Source organism: Gavialis gangeticus, unplaced genomic scaffold (genome assembly GCF_001723915.1).
Source record: "Gavialis gangeticus isolate Ggan-Ray unplaced genomic scaffold, GavGan_comp1, whole genome shotgun sequence".
Classification (NCBI taxonomy): domain Eukaryota; kingdom Metazoa; phylum Chordata; order Crocodylia; family Gavialidae; genus Gavialis; species Gavialis gangeticus.
This window is the reverse complement of record NW_017728997.1, coordinates 5394113-5408399: the sequence shown is the minus strand read 5'-3', so window position 1 is coordinate 5408399 and position 14287 is coordinate 5394113. Positions and strand designations below refer to the sequence as shown.

General features: G+C 51.4%; 1 protein-coding gene across 1 annotated transcript in view; it reads right to left on the bottom strand.

Annotated features, from left to right (window-relative positions):
* SUMF1 (sulfatase modifying factor 1) overlaps positions 1-2809 on the bottom strand; it is a 93333-nt gene extending 90524 nt beyond the window's left edge. The window contains exon 1 of the mRNA XM_019504710.1: positions 2620-2809. Coding sequence (XP_019360255.1) covers positions 2620-2808 — 189 coding nt within the window. The 5' untranslated portion in view covers position 2809. The remainder of the gene's footprint in view (positions 1-2619) is intronic.
* Between the last annotated feature and the right edge of the window lie 11478 nt (positions 2810-14287).

The window sequence follows — 14287 nt, the reverse complement described above, 5'->3', positions numbered from 1 at the left end:
TGTCCCTGCGCTCCCCCAGCCTCTCCGTTGTCACCATCACTTCCCCCCCCCCCTCTGCCACTCTTCCCCCACCCCTTCCCACCTGCCCATTCCCCCCACACCCTCCCCTCTCTCCCACCTGCCCACCACCACTGCCACTTCCCTACCTGCTGGGCCAGGTCAGGGCCATCCCACACATAAGGGTGGGAGCCCAGCATGCGCTGCCCATGCAGGAGTGAGCAGGGCTCGGCCCCATGTGAGCACAGCAGGGGCAGCCCAGAGCAAAGCCAAATACAGGGAACGGGGGGGTTCGGGCCGGGACCAGATTGGGGGGGGGGGCAGAAAAAAAAAAAAAAAATCACCTGGAAGGCCGTATTTCGCCAACCCCTGTTCGATAGGAAGATGTCACCAGAACAGCTACACGTTCCAGCAGCAAAGAAGTCACTAATAAAATACTGAAGAGCCACGTTTTCAACCAAGGGCAGTCTAATCCATCAGCATGGGAATCTGTCAGATGACGCCCATATTCAAGTTTTCATGAGGACTGCAATAGCTCGAGATGTTGCCTTCTTCCTAGTACTTACTGTTCATCTGAATCTGCAATATGACAATACCCACACCTCTCACAGATCCCAGTTTACTCTACACAGCTGACAAGCAGCAGCCAAATTCATTCAGTCATGGAAGCACTTTCAATAATAAAACACGCTCAAGAAACACAATGATTAAGTACTTAAAGTCCCTAAACAGAATTCTTTTTCCGAGTTCTACATGAAGTGTTCATGATACTTTAGACACCCTTCAGGGATCTCCAGTCAGTTAATTTAGCTCTGTACCAGGCAACCCTTAACATAGCCGCAGTTTCTCCACAGAAATGCCATACAGGAGGAGCTACGAGTAGGTCTAGTCCCCAGTTTTAATTCTGTTCCTCCCCCTGCATGAGAGATCTATGTCCCTAACTATTCACTCACAGGCTCAGAAGATTGTGTGCACACAGGGGACTGCAAAACCCTCTCTGCAGGACTTCCTCCTGCCCCAGCTCAAGATTCAGAAACTCAAATAGTCTCATTAGCCATGTGATTAGATGTGCAGTTCTGTGGTCACCTCTAGAGCCTGGAGGGCTCCAGAAAGTCTTCCCATTTGATGTGGAGAATCAAATGGGAACAGTGCCTCCACTGTGAGGATCCTCAATCACATCTTCACTGAACTCACCAACACCATGCTGGTAACACTGACTTCAGCAAGGATGCTGGCATTTGTGGTGATCTTCCCCATTTGGTGTGGAAGACTTTCTGAAGGCACTGTTGGTGACACCTCTCCAGGCTCTAGCCACAACTACAGTCAACTGAGTTACTGCACTCCCAGCCCGTGTCTGGGCATCTAACCACATGGCTAATGAGCACATTTGAGTTTCTGGCAGGAGGAAGTCGTGCAGAGAGGGTTTTGCAGTCCTCTGTGTGCAGACAAGCTTCTGAGACTGGGAGTGAATGGTTAGGGATACAGTCTAGGTTATCTCAGGTCCAGTGAAGTCAACTGAGTTACTGAAGTTTCAGAGGTTGACCATTTGGCACCAAATACCCACCTGAACCCTAATGTTTTGGACCCTCAAAGTTGTATGACCCTATGGCGACCCAACATAGTACAGTCCATGAGTAGATTTAAGCTCTGTAAATAAGTTGGTTTTGAAAGGATGAAAAACCACTGTTTCTGTGTTGCATAAAGTGGACACCCTTGTTTCTCAGTTACAGCAACAAGCCATGCCTTCCCCACTTTAATCAAGCTGTTCACATTTCTCTCTCTCTCCAGACTACATTTGGCAGCTAGAAACACACCCTCAGCCTTCCATGGGAATCAGGTCACTACAGAGCTCTTGAACCCTTAATATCTGGGACAAGTGAATACCCGTGGCTGGCTATTGCAGTCAAGGCACATAGCCCACATGCTGCCATCTCTTCCCTACTCTTAAAAGACCATGACTCTAAGAGCCCACTGACACAAAAACATGCATTTTCATTGACCTACACACACCCAACCCACAAAACATCCCAACCACACCTCCTCACAGGCAAAGCCTCACCATTATGTTGTTCGAGAGCACCCAGACGGTAAGCACGTCAAGAATAATTAAAAATGCTCCCATGATTAGATGGGTGCATTTGGAAACAGTTTTCTGGCTACAAAGAACCACAGCCAGGAAGAGACACCACACACCTGCAGCTACTTTTGCTCAAGAGCTCTTTTGCTCACCCCTACCACTCTTGACAGCAGCAGACATAGCACCGCCTGGGTGGCTCCTTCAGCCTTTCTGCGGCACATCAGACCAGGAAGAAGGCTCTGGCTGGGAGCAGAGCGACCCCGGGGGCTGTTTCCCAGCCCCGTGGCTATTCACATCTGCACGTAGAGTCTCACTGGCTCCTTGGGCCTGCTGCCCGTGACCACCACTGCCCGTTTGGCCCGTTTTTGACCCAAGCCAGGAGCTGCTGCTGCTTCCTCAAGGGCCTCCACTCCCACACGTCTTGTAGGCGGTGATGGAGCAGACCGGCAGGCCCGTCCCCGTCTCTCCCCGGTCCTGGGGCCACCCAGACCCTTCCCCTCCCGGCGAGGCGCTGGGGGACGCCTCAGACTGCAGGGCATCCGCACCTGGCCGCGCCCAGGGCGCTGCGCGTTGGCCTCCGAGGAGTAGCGCCACGCTGCCGCCGTCGCCGTCGCCGCCCGGTCCGCACTGCAGCCGCAGGCCCCGCCAGCCTTGCCCGCCGCCGCGCACAGCGCCAGGCCCAGCAGCAGCAGCGCCGCAGCCACGGAACCCCGCGCCGCCATGGGCGCGGCCATGTTGGCGCTGAAGCCACGTGACTGGGAGTCAGCTGACCCGACGCTGCTCTTAAAGGGCCAGCAGCCGCTGCGCGCCTCCCCGTCAGCCGTGCCCTGGGGGTGAGGGCCGTGTCCTGCCAGCTGTTGCCGTCTCAAGGCCTCGATTTCCCTGCCCAGGACTTGGCTCTAAATCTCCAGGAGAGGCAGTCACCCAGGAGGTCAATGATAGGGCATTCATTATGGTGAAATTAAAGCCCCCTGCATACAGCGGTGTGGTGGGTTTTTCCAGTTTAATAATTGTGTGCATTTGCCTTGCTGATGTAAAGTCATGAATGTCATTATGGCGTGTGATGCGAACGCCGTGTGTCCCCAGAGGTTGGGGGGGCACGGAGGTGGTGTCGGCAGCAGGGGTGGCGAGCGCTGACCAGCGGTGCCAGCCGCTCGCAGCAGTGGCTAGCGGCGATCGGGGACTGCCCGCAGACGGCACTGACCGCCCACGGGCAGTGTCGGTGGCGCTTTTTGCAAGGGGGTGCACGTGCACCTGCTACGCACCGCCACTGCTGTGTGATGAAACCTCCTGGAACAGACTTAAATGGAGCTGGCAAGCCTAGGCCGTGCTCACCGGAGGCCAGGATCTTCCAGCCACCAAGTGCCACAGCGGAGCACAGCTTGCCTGGCATACAGGGACGCGCCTGACACCACACATATAAGGCTGGGGGCAGGAGCCAAGTTACCAAGTCCAAGGAATGATCCATGGGGCCTTGTTGGAGAACAGAGCTAGCAGGGTCAGGAAACGGGAAGCCAGGAGCCAGCCGGGCATCTAGCAGAGGCAGAACTCATTAGCTCCAGGCCCATAGGCGATGCATGGGGGGGCATGTGCCCCCACTAAGATTGGCCGCCGCAGAAGCCACCACCAGCCTCTGCGGGCAGTCGCCCCTCGCCACCAAAGTTGCTGCCGGTGTCTGTCCGTGGTCACCAGCCCCCACTTCCACAGCCAACACTGCTGCCAGCGCCCGTGGACGGTCCCCACTCGCTGCCGCCAACACCACTGCTGGCATCTGTGGGTGATCCCTGCTTGCCTCCAGCCAGCGTCAACATTGCCACCAGCATCCGCGGGCAGTGCCTGCTTGCTGCTCACCACCCCCTTGCCCCTGCCACTGACACCGCTGTCGGCGTCCGCGGGCAGTCTCCGCTCACTGCTCACCACCGACTACAAATGGTGCCCACCCCCAGTCTCCGGAGGCACCAGTCATTCATGCCCAGACCCAAGACAGAGGTGGCTGGCAAGCCAGTGGTTTTCAGCTTGTGGTCTGTGGCCCCCTGGGGTTTCAGTCTGAGGGGGCTGCAAAAGGTGACTATGATCATTCAAAAGTATGTGAACACCCACACGTACAATTCACAGCAGTCAGCACTTCCGTTTGAAAAATATTTAGGGGTCTGCAAATGAAAAAAGGTTGAAAACCACTGGCCTAGATGATTAGCCCCGGCTGAGCTGCCTGCTGCTGTCCCTGGCCGAGTGCATGGGTGGGTGTTAAAGCCCTGGACCCAAAACCCATTAAAAACACCAGTGCAATTCCCAGGGTCCGGATTGATGCCAGAAGTGTTGTCTGCTGCAGGACGGCTTGTCTTGTTCACAGCACTGGTTTCCCTTCCTGGACCTCTGACAGGCCTGCGGGCAGGACATTTTTTTGGATGAATGAATGGGGAGAGGCAGCGTCAATGACTGGAGGAGAGAAGGCGAAGGCAAAGGCTCATCACCAGTCAAGAGCATCTTGACGAGGCCGCAGCTTTCATCTGGCAATAGCTTCTTTGCTGGAGTCTCTGCCATTGGAGGTTTGTTGTACGGTCTTCTAAAAATAGCTGTTTGTGCCGAAATAAACAAGACCAAAATAAAACCAAAGGACCGGCCCATATGCCGGGACATCATATCCTGTGCTCTGGACTCCGGGTGCGTTTCATCACTGTACGCAGTTTAACTGGATTTATTAGAAAGCCATGTCTAAGCTGTCCTTTATGAAATGTTGTATCTACTTTGTCACCCCTCCAGAAATAAAATCCTGTGGCCTTAACCTCCTTGTTTCCTGTTCTCACTCCTCAGGGAAAACATTGGAAAACTCAGAGGCTGTGTAGCTGGGAGTGATCTAGCTCTGGGCCCAGTGCACATTGAATGCTGCGCCTTGGGGTCACTGGATGTTCAGCTAATTATGCTATTAGACTATGTTTAGACCACAGGAAGAGCCAAATTAGGATGGTGCTGGAGTAATTATGCTGAAAATGTGAGGACTCATGAGAATAGGTTCATTTGCCAGCTCTTTTGGAAACAGTGGGGCAAAATATACCAATATCTCCTAGGGACATGCATTGAATGTTACTTTCCTCTAGCAGCAACTGTGTAAAATGCACAAACGGTTGTGGGGAGTTTGTCTTTTAACAGTAGAGACGACATGCCCCAGGAGCCATAGCTAAAAAGCTGCCTCTGCAGCTGGTTAACGCATGTGAGCATCACACCGTTAGCTGTTTTGCCTTAGCTTTCCTGAATGCTCCCACGTAGCCAGACTGCTGAGTTCTCTTCCTCCCCTTGGTCCTAGTTTGCAACGTGGCCTTGAATGAGTCAGTTTGCATCTATCTCTGCACCTCAACTGGAGACAATGATACTTATGCTCCTCTGCAAAGTGCTTTCAGAGGCATGGACAAAAAGCACTCTGAAGCGCTAAGCACTATCATTGCATGTATTAATTACATTAGGGAAATGCTTTCTTTGCCAATGTAAATGTTCTGGGAATGGCTCTGGGACCACATACCTCAGACTGACTAGACTTCCACCTCCCATTCTTTTTCTTTTAAAGCAAATCTAAGAAACAGCAGCTCTAAAGAGGAGTGTCTACATAATGAAAGCTATCCTCTGAGTCTCATCCAAGATGCAGCTGTAAGTCCCAATGAGCAGTCTGGCTCCGTTTCTGCCGAAATCAGTGGCAGAGCATGTACTGATTTCAGTGGGAGAAGGGGTTAGACCGCCACATTGAGCAAGAAAGTTGCAGGGTCCAAGGTGAAAGAGGGGGAGGTAGGCCTCCAGGATCCTAAGCATCGTTGTTCATGGGGGACGAGGAAGCCAAAACCTTTCGGAGTCATGGCTTAGAGCCAAGGAAGTAGTAAAGTTGCCCGTTGCAACCAGGGATGGCTCACTCTACATGTACCCTATCTTCTCGTCGACAGCATCCGCTCCTTGCCGCAGGTCCCCTGTGTGAGGAATCATGTTGGTATGCCATCTCATAAGCCATCATAAGGGGACAGTTCCCTGCCCCACTTCATGTACGGGAAAGGTAGTAATTTGTTGCCTGCTATGAGCAAGCAAATTGCTATCCCACTCCATGCCAGCTCAGCTGTGCTGGCTAGTGCTTTGAGATCAGAGCCAAGACTCAACCCACTTCTTCTCTTCCCGCTAGAGAGCTGGGGGAGTAGCAGGTGCTTGGTGCCTGCTTACTCCTGTAGCATCGATCCAAGATTCTTTCAGCTCACTCAGAGGCAAAGGGAGTTGGATCCTTATTGCCATACAGACCCGTGTGCAAGAGAGCAGGTACTGCAAGCCAGGATCTAACCCATTCAGGCCTTGATCAGCCATCCTTGTCTGTCCATGAATGAACCCACGGAGAGATTTTTCTGGGGGGTGGATTAGGAATGTAGAACAAATCTTCACTAATTCAGCTGAAAACCTTTGCTACCATCTTGATCTGAACAGATTAGACCCATTAGTCCTTTGAAAGGAGAAGGAAGAATTTCGTATTGCCTTTATCATTTGGACCCCTACTAGATTTAATTTCCTAGCCTGAACACTTCCTCCACGTTAAAATGACAGTGCTGGGAGTCTTCATATCCATGCTTTCCAGTTTATCTATCATGGGTCCCTTTTGCCCTGTGACGTACTTAAAACAAGGAACAGAGTGAAGAACAAACAAATGAACACAGATTTAATTACCAAACAAAGCCGCTCATGCTGCTTTTGGGGTCAGAAACTATAAACATTCTTCTTATTTACAGGAATGATTGTTACCCATTGCGCCCATTCAAATGCAGAGGAATTACCCCCAACTCACTGTCTTCCTCTCTATTTCCAGCCCAATGCAAATTGCAGGAAAATGGCACACTGAGGAATTCTGATACCTATAGAAGTGAAAACAATCGGCTGAGCAATTTCCCCTGCTTAAGACCACGTTATTTAAGTGTCATTGTGGGGTTCCAGCAAACCAGTTCTTACCCTAAGAATAGGGACGTGTCTGTGGTGTATCCTGCTCCTTTGTTCTCGTTCCTTCATTTTCAAAATGCTTTTATGCAGTTTTTCTGCACCTCCATGGAACAGATTGGAGCACCAGTGCTCCCTCCAAGGGCTGGATCCAACAGGGACAAAATACAGTTCAGTTCTGGAAAAAAAAACTGGCTTTTGCTTTGGAGCACTGAGGCTGCCAGGGTCTTTTTGCTGATTTCATCTATTAATAATGACTCTGCTCTCAACAGATTCAGAGACAACCAGCTTTTTCCACTGCAAGCTTAACCATGCCTCCCTTGTACGCAAAGTGCGTAGTAGCTCACTAAATGAATAGTCACGTTGACTTTACTGGGCTACTTCCTACAATAGTGTATGGTCCTCCCAGCATCTGACAGATTAAAGGGACTCTAGGAAGAGGTAAAGGCTTGGTTTTGCTTCTTTATGCTATAGAAATTAAAAACTGAAAAGCTTTTTGTCCATCTGTTTGTTCATTCAGAAAAAAAACAAGGATGTCAAAGCTCGTCTTGGTGGAGGTCTTCCATGGAAAACCTAGAGACACTGAGTGGAAGCACAACCCTCAACTGCACAAACCCAAATGCCGATGTTGAGCCTTTTTGCCTACCTAGAACTATCCACCATGGCTATGAACTCTTCACTTCCCCTGTGGCAATACTGAGCAGAGTGCTGGCACTGATAAGGGCCTGGTGGTGGGAGCATTTTGGTCACCATGCCATAGTGAGCCAGATTAGCTTGGTCTTTAAAGTCCTGGCAGCCTCCTGGAACTCTGTTTACATGAACACTTCTCCCATGGCTGCTACCGATGCAACTAATCAAATAGTAACAAACATATGAAATTAAAAAAGCAACCCCAGTGGCTCAAATACCTTCTGACTCATATGATGCTTACAAGTCAGAGTTAATGGCAGGCAGGGTAGCAGAGAGAAAGTTGCTTTGTTCTCAGCAAACAAGGTTTCAATTGTAAGTAACCTTCATCTTTCATGAGCCCTGAATTTACATACCATAAGATACTGAAGGCCTAGAATCAAGTTCAGAGTAGATATAAGACAGCAGAGTGATGTAATGGTAAAAGTCATACTTCAAGTGTTATTTGCACCAGGCCTCTTTTTCAAGCCTCAAGAAATACAGGTTACTGAGTGTAACGCATACCCGTAGGGTGGGCATCATAGAGGATATTCTGGTTATCTGCTACTCCGTCCTCTGTCCTCTATTGATACAAAACCCGGATGCCTTTATGTCTTCTATTTTTCAAGAGAAAAATAGAGAACATAAAGGCATCCCGGTTTTGTATCAATAGAAGACAGAGGGCAACCGGACTGTCCTCTGTGATGGCCACCCTACATACCCCTCGCACAAGGCTGATTGTTCCTTGCACTTACACAGTCCCTCCATTGCATGTACCTCTGGATCACCTACGTTGAAGTTAGCTCCTTGTTATATGCCACGTGTGACCTAAATTGAGAGTGAACCCTGCTCTCCATCTCAGAGACGCCAACCCTGAGTGCTCTTTACTAGAAGGGGTGGAGTAGCCTCGCCGAGTGCATCAAGTTTTACACGTGGATTTGGGACCTCAAGGAGAGCCACCTGCATACGTTGTTTTCAAGATGCAGCAAATTAGAAATCCAATGCTACTTCAAACCGTATGTAAGGGCAGGGAGAGCCAGCCTTTCACGGAAGCTCGAAGGGCTGCCAAACTGAATAGATGGCATACTCGTGAAGGATAATGTATTTATGGTCAGTTAAGAAACTTTTATAGTCACTAGATCTGCTGTATTTGGTCTTGCCAGTTGATGGGTGTCCGGAGTGCAATGGTGCAATGGCTGGAAGGATAAGGTGAGTGTGTTGATTTCAGAAAACCCTTCAGGTAGACTTTTAGAGTAGCTATTTTAATTTATAGCCATCTATTAGTGATCCAATAAGCTAATATTAGCAACAGGAAGACTTCTAACTGTAACATATTAGAAAGCCACGTTACTGCAGAAGGAGAAAAGGAGTGACCTGTGTCGCTGAGAACCATCAGAAAACATAAGCAGATTCTTGCAGTATTTGAAGGGCTTTCTAGCTGAAGGCCCCCTCTTTGTCAGCGTGACTTCCTCTCCTTGCCCCAAGAAAAATCTTTGCCAAAATGTAAAGATGATGCCCTGTTCCCAAGTCAATTGCTCCCATGATGTGCTCAGAAAGAGGTAAAAGAAGAGGAAGAGAAAAAAAGATGTCTTTTTAACCCTTCAGTTCCTTATGAAGTATCTGGTTCACCTGTACTCAGACATCCGTTTTATCCCCTGTAGACAATTTCTATAACATTTTGTATCTGATAGGCTTGAAACATTTCCTTGAGATTTCTAGGAAGGATGGGTTTTATCTCTTGTACTTTAAGGCGCGTTCATATTGCCCTCTTCTATGTTTCCCCCAGTTCCATCTGTCTCAGGCTGACTCGGAGCTACCTGAAATTTCCATCTTCTCTTGGCCTTGTTCATCCTCCAGAGCGGTGGTTCCTAGCCTTTTTAGATTCAGGACCCTCCTTGGAAAATACCACCTTTTAGCTTTCACTCATTTTTTGACTGTGGAAAAATGATAGAGCAATCCTTCTGTTGCAAAGAACTCCAAAAGCCCACACAACAGGGCAGACTGTTTCTGACGCTATGGGTTCCTATTTTGTGAAGTGTGCGTACGTCAGAGGATCTTGGGGTACCCTGGGTGAGAATCACTGCTCCTGAGTAATATCCCAAGCATAGCCACCATTGCATGCAATAATATTATCGACATTTAGTGCGTCATTCCTACACGCATAACCTGGGACCCTCTCCACCAACTCTCTTCTCTTACATGTGATGGGAGTCTAAGACCATTTAATACACCGTTAAGTCAGGGTGGGCAAGATCCAGCCTGCAGGCCAGATCCGGCCGGACAAGCAATTCTGTTTGGTCTGCAGCAGGTCCCCTGGCCCTGCCTAGCCCACGTGTGGGAAGCAGCCCAGGCGGTGGTGTGTGCAGCTGGCCCCACCACCCGCAGGCACAGAGGTGCCACCTGGCATGGAGCACAGCCGGCCCTATCCGCTTGCATGGCTCGCAGGCACTTTGAGAGCTATAGCCCACAGGGCTGGGTGGAGGTGGCGCAGCAGCCAGACTCAGCTTCCCGGCAGCCATTCGCTCTGCCTTCACACTTCTGGCTGCCACTGCCAGTGTCTCTGCTGCTGCTGCTGGACCCAGTTCTGCTGGCCGGCCCATCCACCCTGCACCCACTGGGGCACTGGATGGAGCGGGCGGTGGGCAGGGTCTGCATGGAGACTGGCCTGGGGCCCTCACAGGCAGGGTGTGCTCAGCCAGGTGGATGGGATTGGGCTTTGGGCGGAGAGCGGCATCTCGGAGCAGGACAGGTGGGGCCAGGACTGGGACGGGGATCATGGGGCAGTGACAGCACAGGGCTGGGACCAAGGGCAGAGCTGCAATCTGCTCCCCGCACATCCCCACGACGGGTGCTGGTTCTGTGAGCACCAGGCAGCGTAAACAGCTATGCCAGGGGACAAAACTGGGTCAGCACCCCGTTGCCCCCAATAGCTCACCAAAACTCCTGAAGTGGCCCTCCAGCCCAAATTATTGCCCACCCCTGCTGTTAGTGCTGGTGTACAATAGTCCCAAAGTACATGTCCAGAAAGGAGCCTAGCCCTCTGCATACTGTCCATAAGATTTTTAAAGGAAAAGATTATAGGGAGTTCTCACTACCACTTTTTACTACCATTGTAAATATAACACTCTCTCTGTCCCCTTGTTAGTGTCCTCGGCTGGAGAGTCCTCGAGAGGCCACAGCTCCTGAGAGGCTGCAGAAGAAATAAGAGTCCCACACAGGGGTGACATGTTCTCCAAACACTTCCATCCCACAGGCGATGGAGACAGAGAGAATAGGGAATAGCAAGACCACAAGGTAGAGAGACTGCATAAAGTTCTGGAGTGAACAGGCAGCAGGCGCAGGAGGAGAAGAACAGAGAGGGGTATGGGGGAGCTCACCAAGCAACTCTGAAGTAGCAAACTGAGATCTTGTCTGACAAAAGTGCCCACGGTCCACCTCCACACCGCCTCTGCGCCCCCGGTCAGTGCCATGTGGGCAGAGACATACCCACCGGCAGTGCAAGGCACAGGCTTCATCTGCATCCTTGCCCATTCCAGACCAAGCTTTGCAGAACAAGGAAAACTGTGACTAAATGTTCACGAGCCTCTGAGTGTTCCCTGCTCCCGAAGCAGCTTGCACTTTCCTTCAGGGTGCAATTTGAAAAGCGTTCGTAATGCGGTTGGCAAAAGCATTGGCGAGATGCTTTTGGCATGTTTTTTTTCATGTTCTTAGCACACAGATTGTGCAGTGACTGCCCTTGTTTGCACTGAATGATTCCATTTTCTTCCTCATTTTAACTGCATGAGTTTAAGTGTTTATTACATTTAACAGTTTATTTCTTGAGAAATGATGCACCATGCACCCTTCCGCACAGAGAACGTATGATGGAAGGTTTGTATAGTGGTCGTTTACATGCCATTAGCATTCTTCTAAATTGCACATAGTAAAAAACAAGCAAAATGAAATACGCAGTCCAAGACTTAAGGCCCCTATCAGCCAAATGAGTCCTGTGGATTCTGGTCCGCTGCTCCTTGGGAATGCAGACGGTTTGGTTTTCTTGGTGGGTCCAATTCAAGAGACCACTCACCTGGGGAGGCCTTCTCTTGTGCAGTACACAGCACACATAGTGACACTAGGAATATTTAACTCATCGAGGACCAGCCTAGTCGTGAAGCAGTGGTAGTGTCCATTCAGTAGACCAGAATATTCAAGAGCCATTCTGTACTTGTTTTGAAAGCAGCTGAATCTCTCCTTAAATCACTAGCTTTGCCAAGTCCCCCAGTATCAATGCTATCAATAGCAATGTGCTAATCAAGGAAGAATGCTTCGTCTGCATCTTTTGGTAAAATCCTCTGTTCCTGAAGGCATGAGCACCAGGCCCTTGCCCTGACCAGCTAGCACAGGAGTTGGCAATGTTTTTGGGACAAGTGCCAAAAACACCCACAGCCTCAACTTGTAAGGTGTTGGCATGCTGGGGGCAGATGGCAGGGCAGCCGGGGGGGGGGCCTGACCCTTGTTGTGGCTGCGCAGCCCCAGCCCCTTCCCCATCATCTGCCCCGAGGTGCGCACGCACCCGCCGCCAGCAATGAGTTAGGCTGCGGCTCTGTGGACCCTGGTGCAGCTGCTTGCAGCCTCCTGGCTGCCTGCCACAACCAGCCCAGGCTCTGGGCAGACCACCGATGCCTACCACAGAGCCCAGGCTGCTCGCAGGAGGTGACTGGAGGCTGCAAGCAGCTGTACTGGGGTCTGCAGAGCCCCAGCCCGGCTCATTGCTGGCGATGGGTGCACGCGCACCTCAGGGCTGCGTTGTCACAACAAGGATCCAGCCCCTCGTGGCACCCTGCCATCTGCCCCAGGCACGTGTGCCAAGCAAAAAGCCTTTGAATGCATGTCGGGGGTGGCCTACCCCTGAACTTGCATTAACGTCAGTAACTTTTCCCAATGATCCAACAGCACCCAAATAACGTTTAATAGCTTCCTGAATATGTGCAGAGAGGGAAGATTCATGAAGGGCAGGAGAATCAGGATATTAGCCCCGTGTAGTATCCATCCCAGTTCTCCAGATCCCTGTTATTTCCTGCACAGTTCCCAGTCACAGCCCTATGCACCAGGGAACACTTGATGGCTTTGCACACCTAAAAACCACCAGCATGGACTTTCCCTGGAAGTAATTGCTCACTGAACAGTAGAAGACCATAGTTACAAGCTTCCTGAGTGCAATCACCGCCCATTTTTCCAGTCAAAGCAGCTCTCACTGTGGTGTTTCTGAACTACAGAGCTGGGCTGAGCTTGGCGCACAACTCCAGAACTGTGGCATTCCTCATCTAAAAGTTATGTGACCGCTGTTGGATCACCTCTGAGTCACAATGCTTGCTACTCTGGCCTAGAAATGTTTCAGCTGGTCAGCGACTGCTTGCAACAGCCAGCAAAATTTGTGCACTCACAGCGTGCTAATGCACACAGAGTAAAATTGCGGGGTGCCGGTCCCAAGCAGCTTCCACACTGCACAAGTCTCTTGCAGTTCATTGCATTGGAAAGGGATGGGAGAGGGGACCGGACACTGTGACACCTGCATTACGGTTTTCACAACTAAACGGTATGTAATGAGGACACAGCAGAAAGATGCACGCTACTGGTGACACGGCCACAGCACCTGTTGTAAGCTGTCAGATAGATGGTTGCACCACTTTCTGGAGTAGACACGGCCTAACCTGTAGCTCCGAGGCCATTCTGCTCCCACCTGTGCAATGTAAGGGGGAAAGATGTGGTCATACCAGTGTCCCCGTCAGTCCAATCTGGCCTGCAGAATCCATATTTACTGGTAAGGCTGTGCGAGGCATAAACACTAGAGCTCGCTTTTCAGATGCGAGGATGAGCCTGGAAGCTGGAAGACCACGAGGACCTTGTTCTGAGAGCTGGGCCAGTTGAAGAATTCCTGCTGAGGAAATAACCCCAACGCCCTGCTGCTGCTTCTCATACGAGACAGGGCGAGCCGCGCTAGTCTGAAGCCTGGAGTTACCCTTGAGGGCCGCCTCTGCAGTGCTGCTCCCGAGCCATTGCCCTTTGGCTGTGGTGGGGACACCCTCTGGTGACCAAGCGGACCTCCTCTCCAGCACCAGCGGGGACATCCTCTGGTGACCACGATTGACCAAGACGGTGCCCCAGGGCAGAGCACCCATCTCTGGCGGGTACCGTGCCTTTCTGCCGCCCAGCTCTCTGGCACTTGCGATGCCTCCCCAGCTCCACGCCGGGAACCCACCCAGGCAGACAACGGTGCTGGGGGCTTTGTCACCGGCCGTCCCACGCACGACACAGGGCCACCTGCAGATGGGCCACGACTGCACAGGCCCCCGGCTTTTAGTGCCACGTCTTTTAGTACCAACGTCGGCTGCCACACCAGGGTGGGGGGGGACACTGCTGGGGGGTCTTCTGGTTACACCTGGAGGCACACAGCTAGGGGGTGGGGGCTTCTGGGGCCAATGCCAGTTTTCCTGGGGAGGGACACTGCTGGGGGGTCTTCTGGTGCCCATGCCAGCTATTTCTGGGGGGGAGGGGTACTGTTGGGGGCGATTTTCTAGTGCCAGTGCCAGCTATACCTGGGGGGGGCACTTCTGGGGG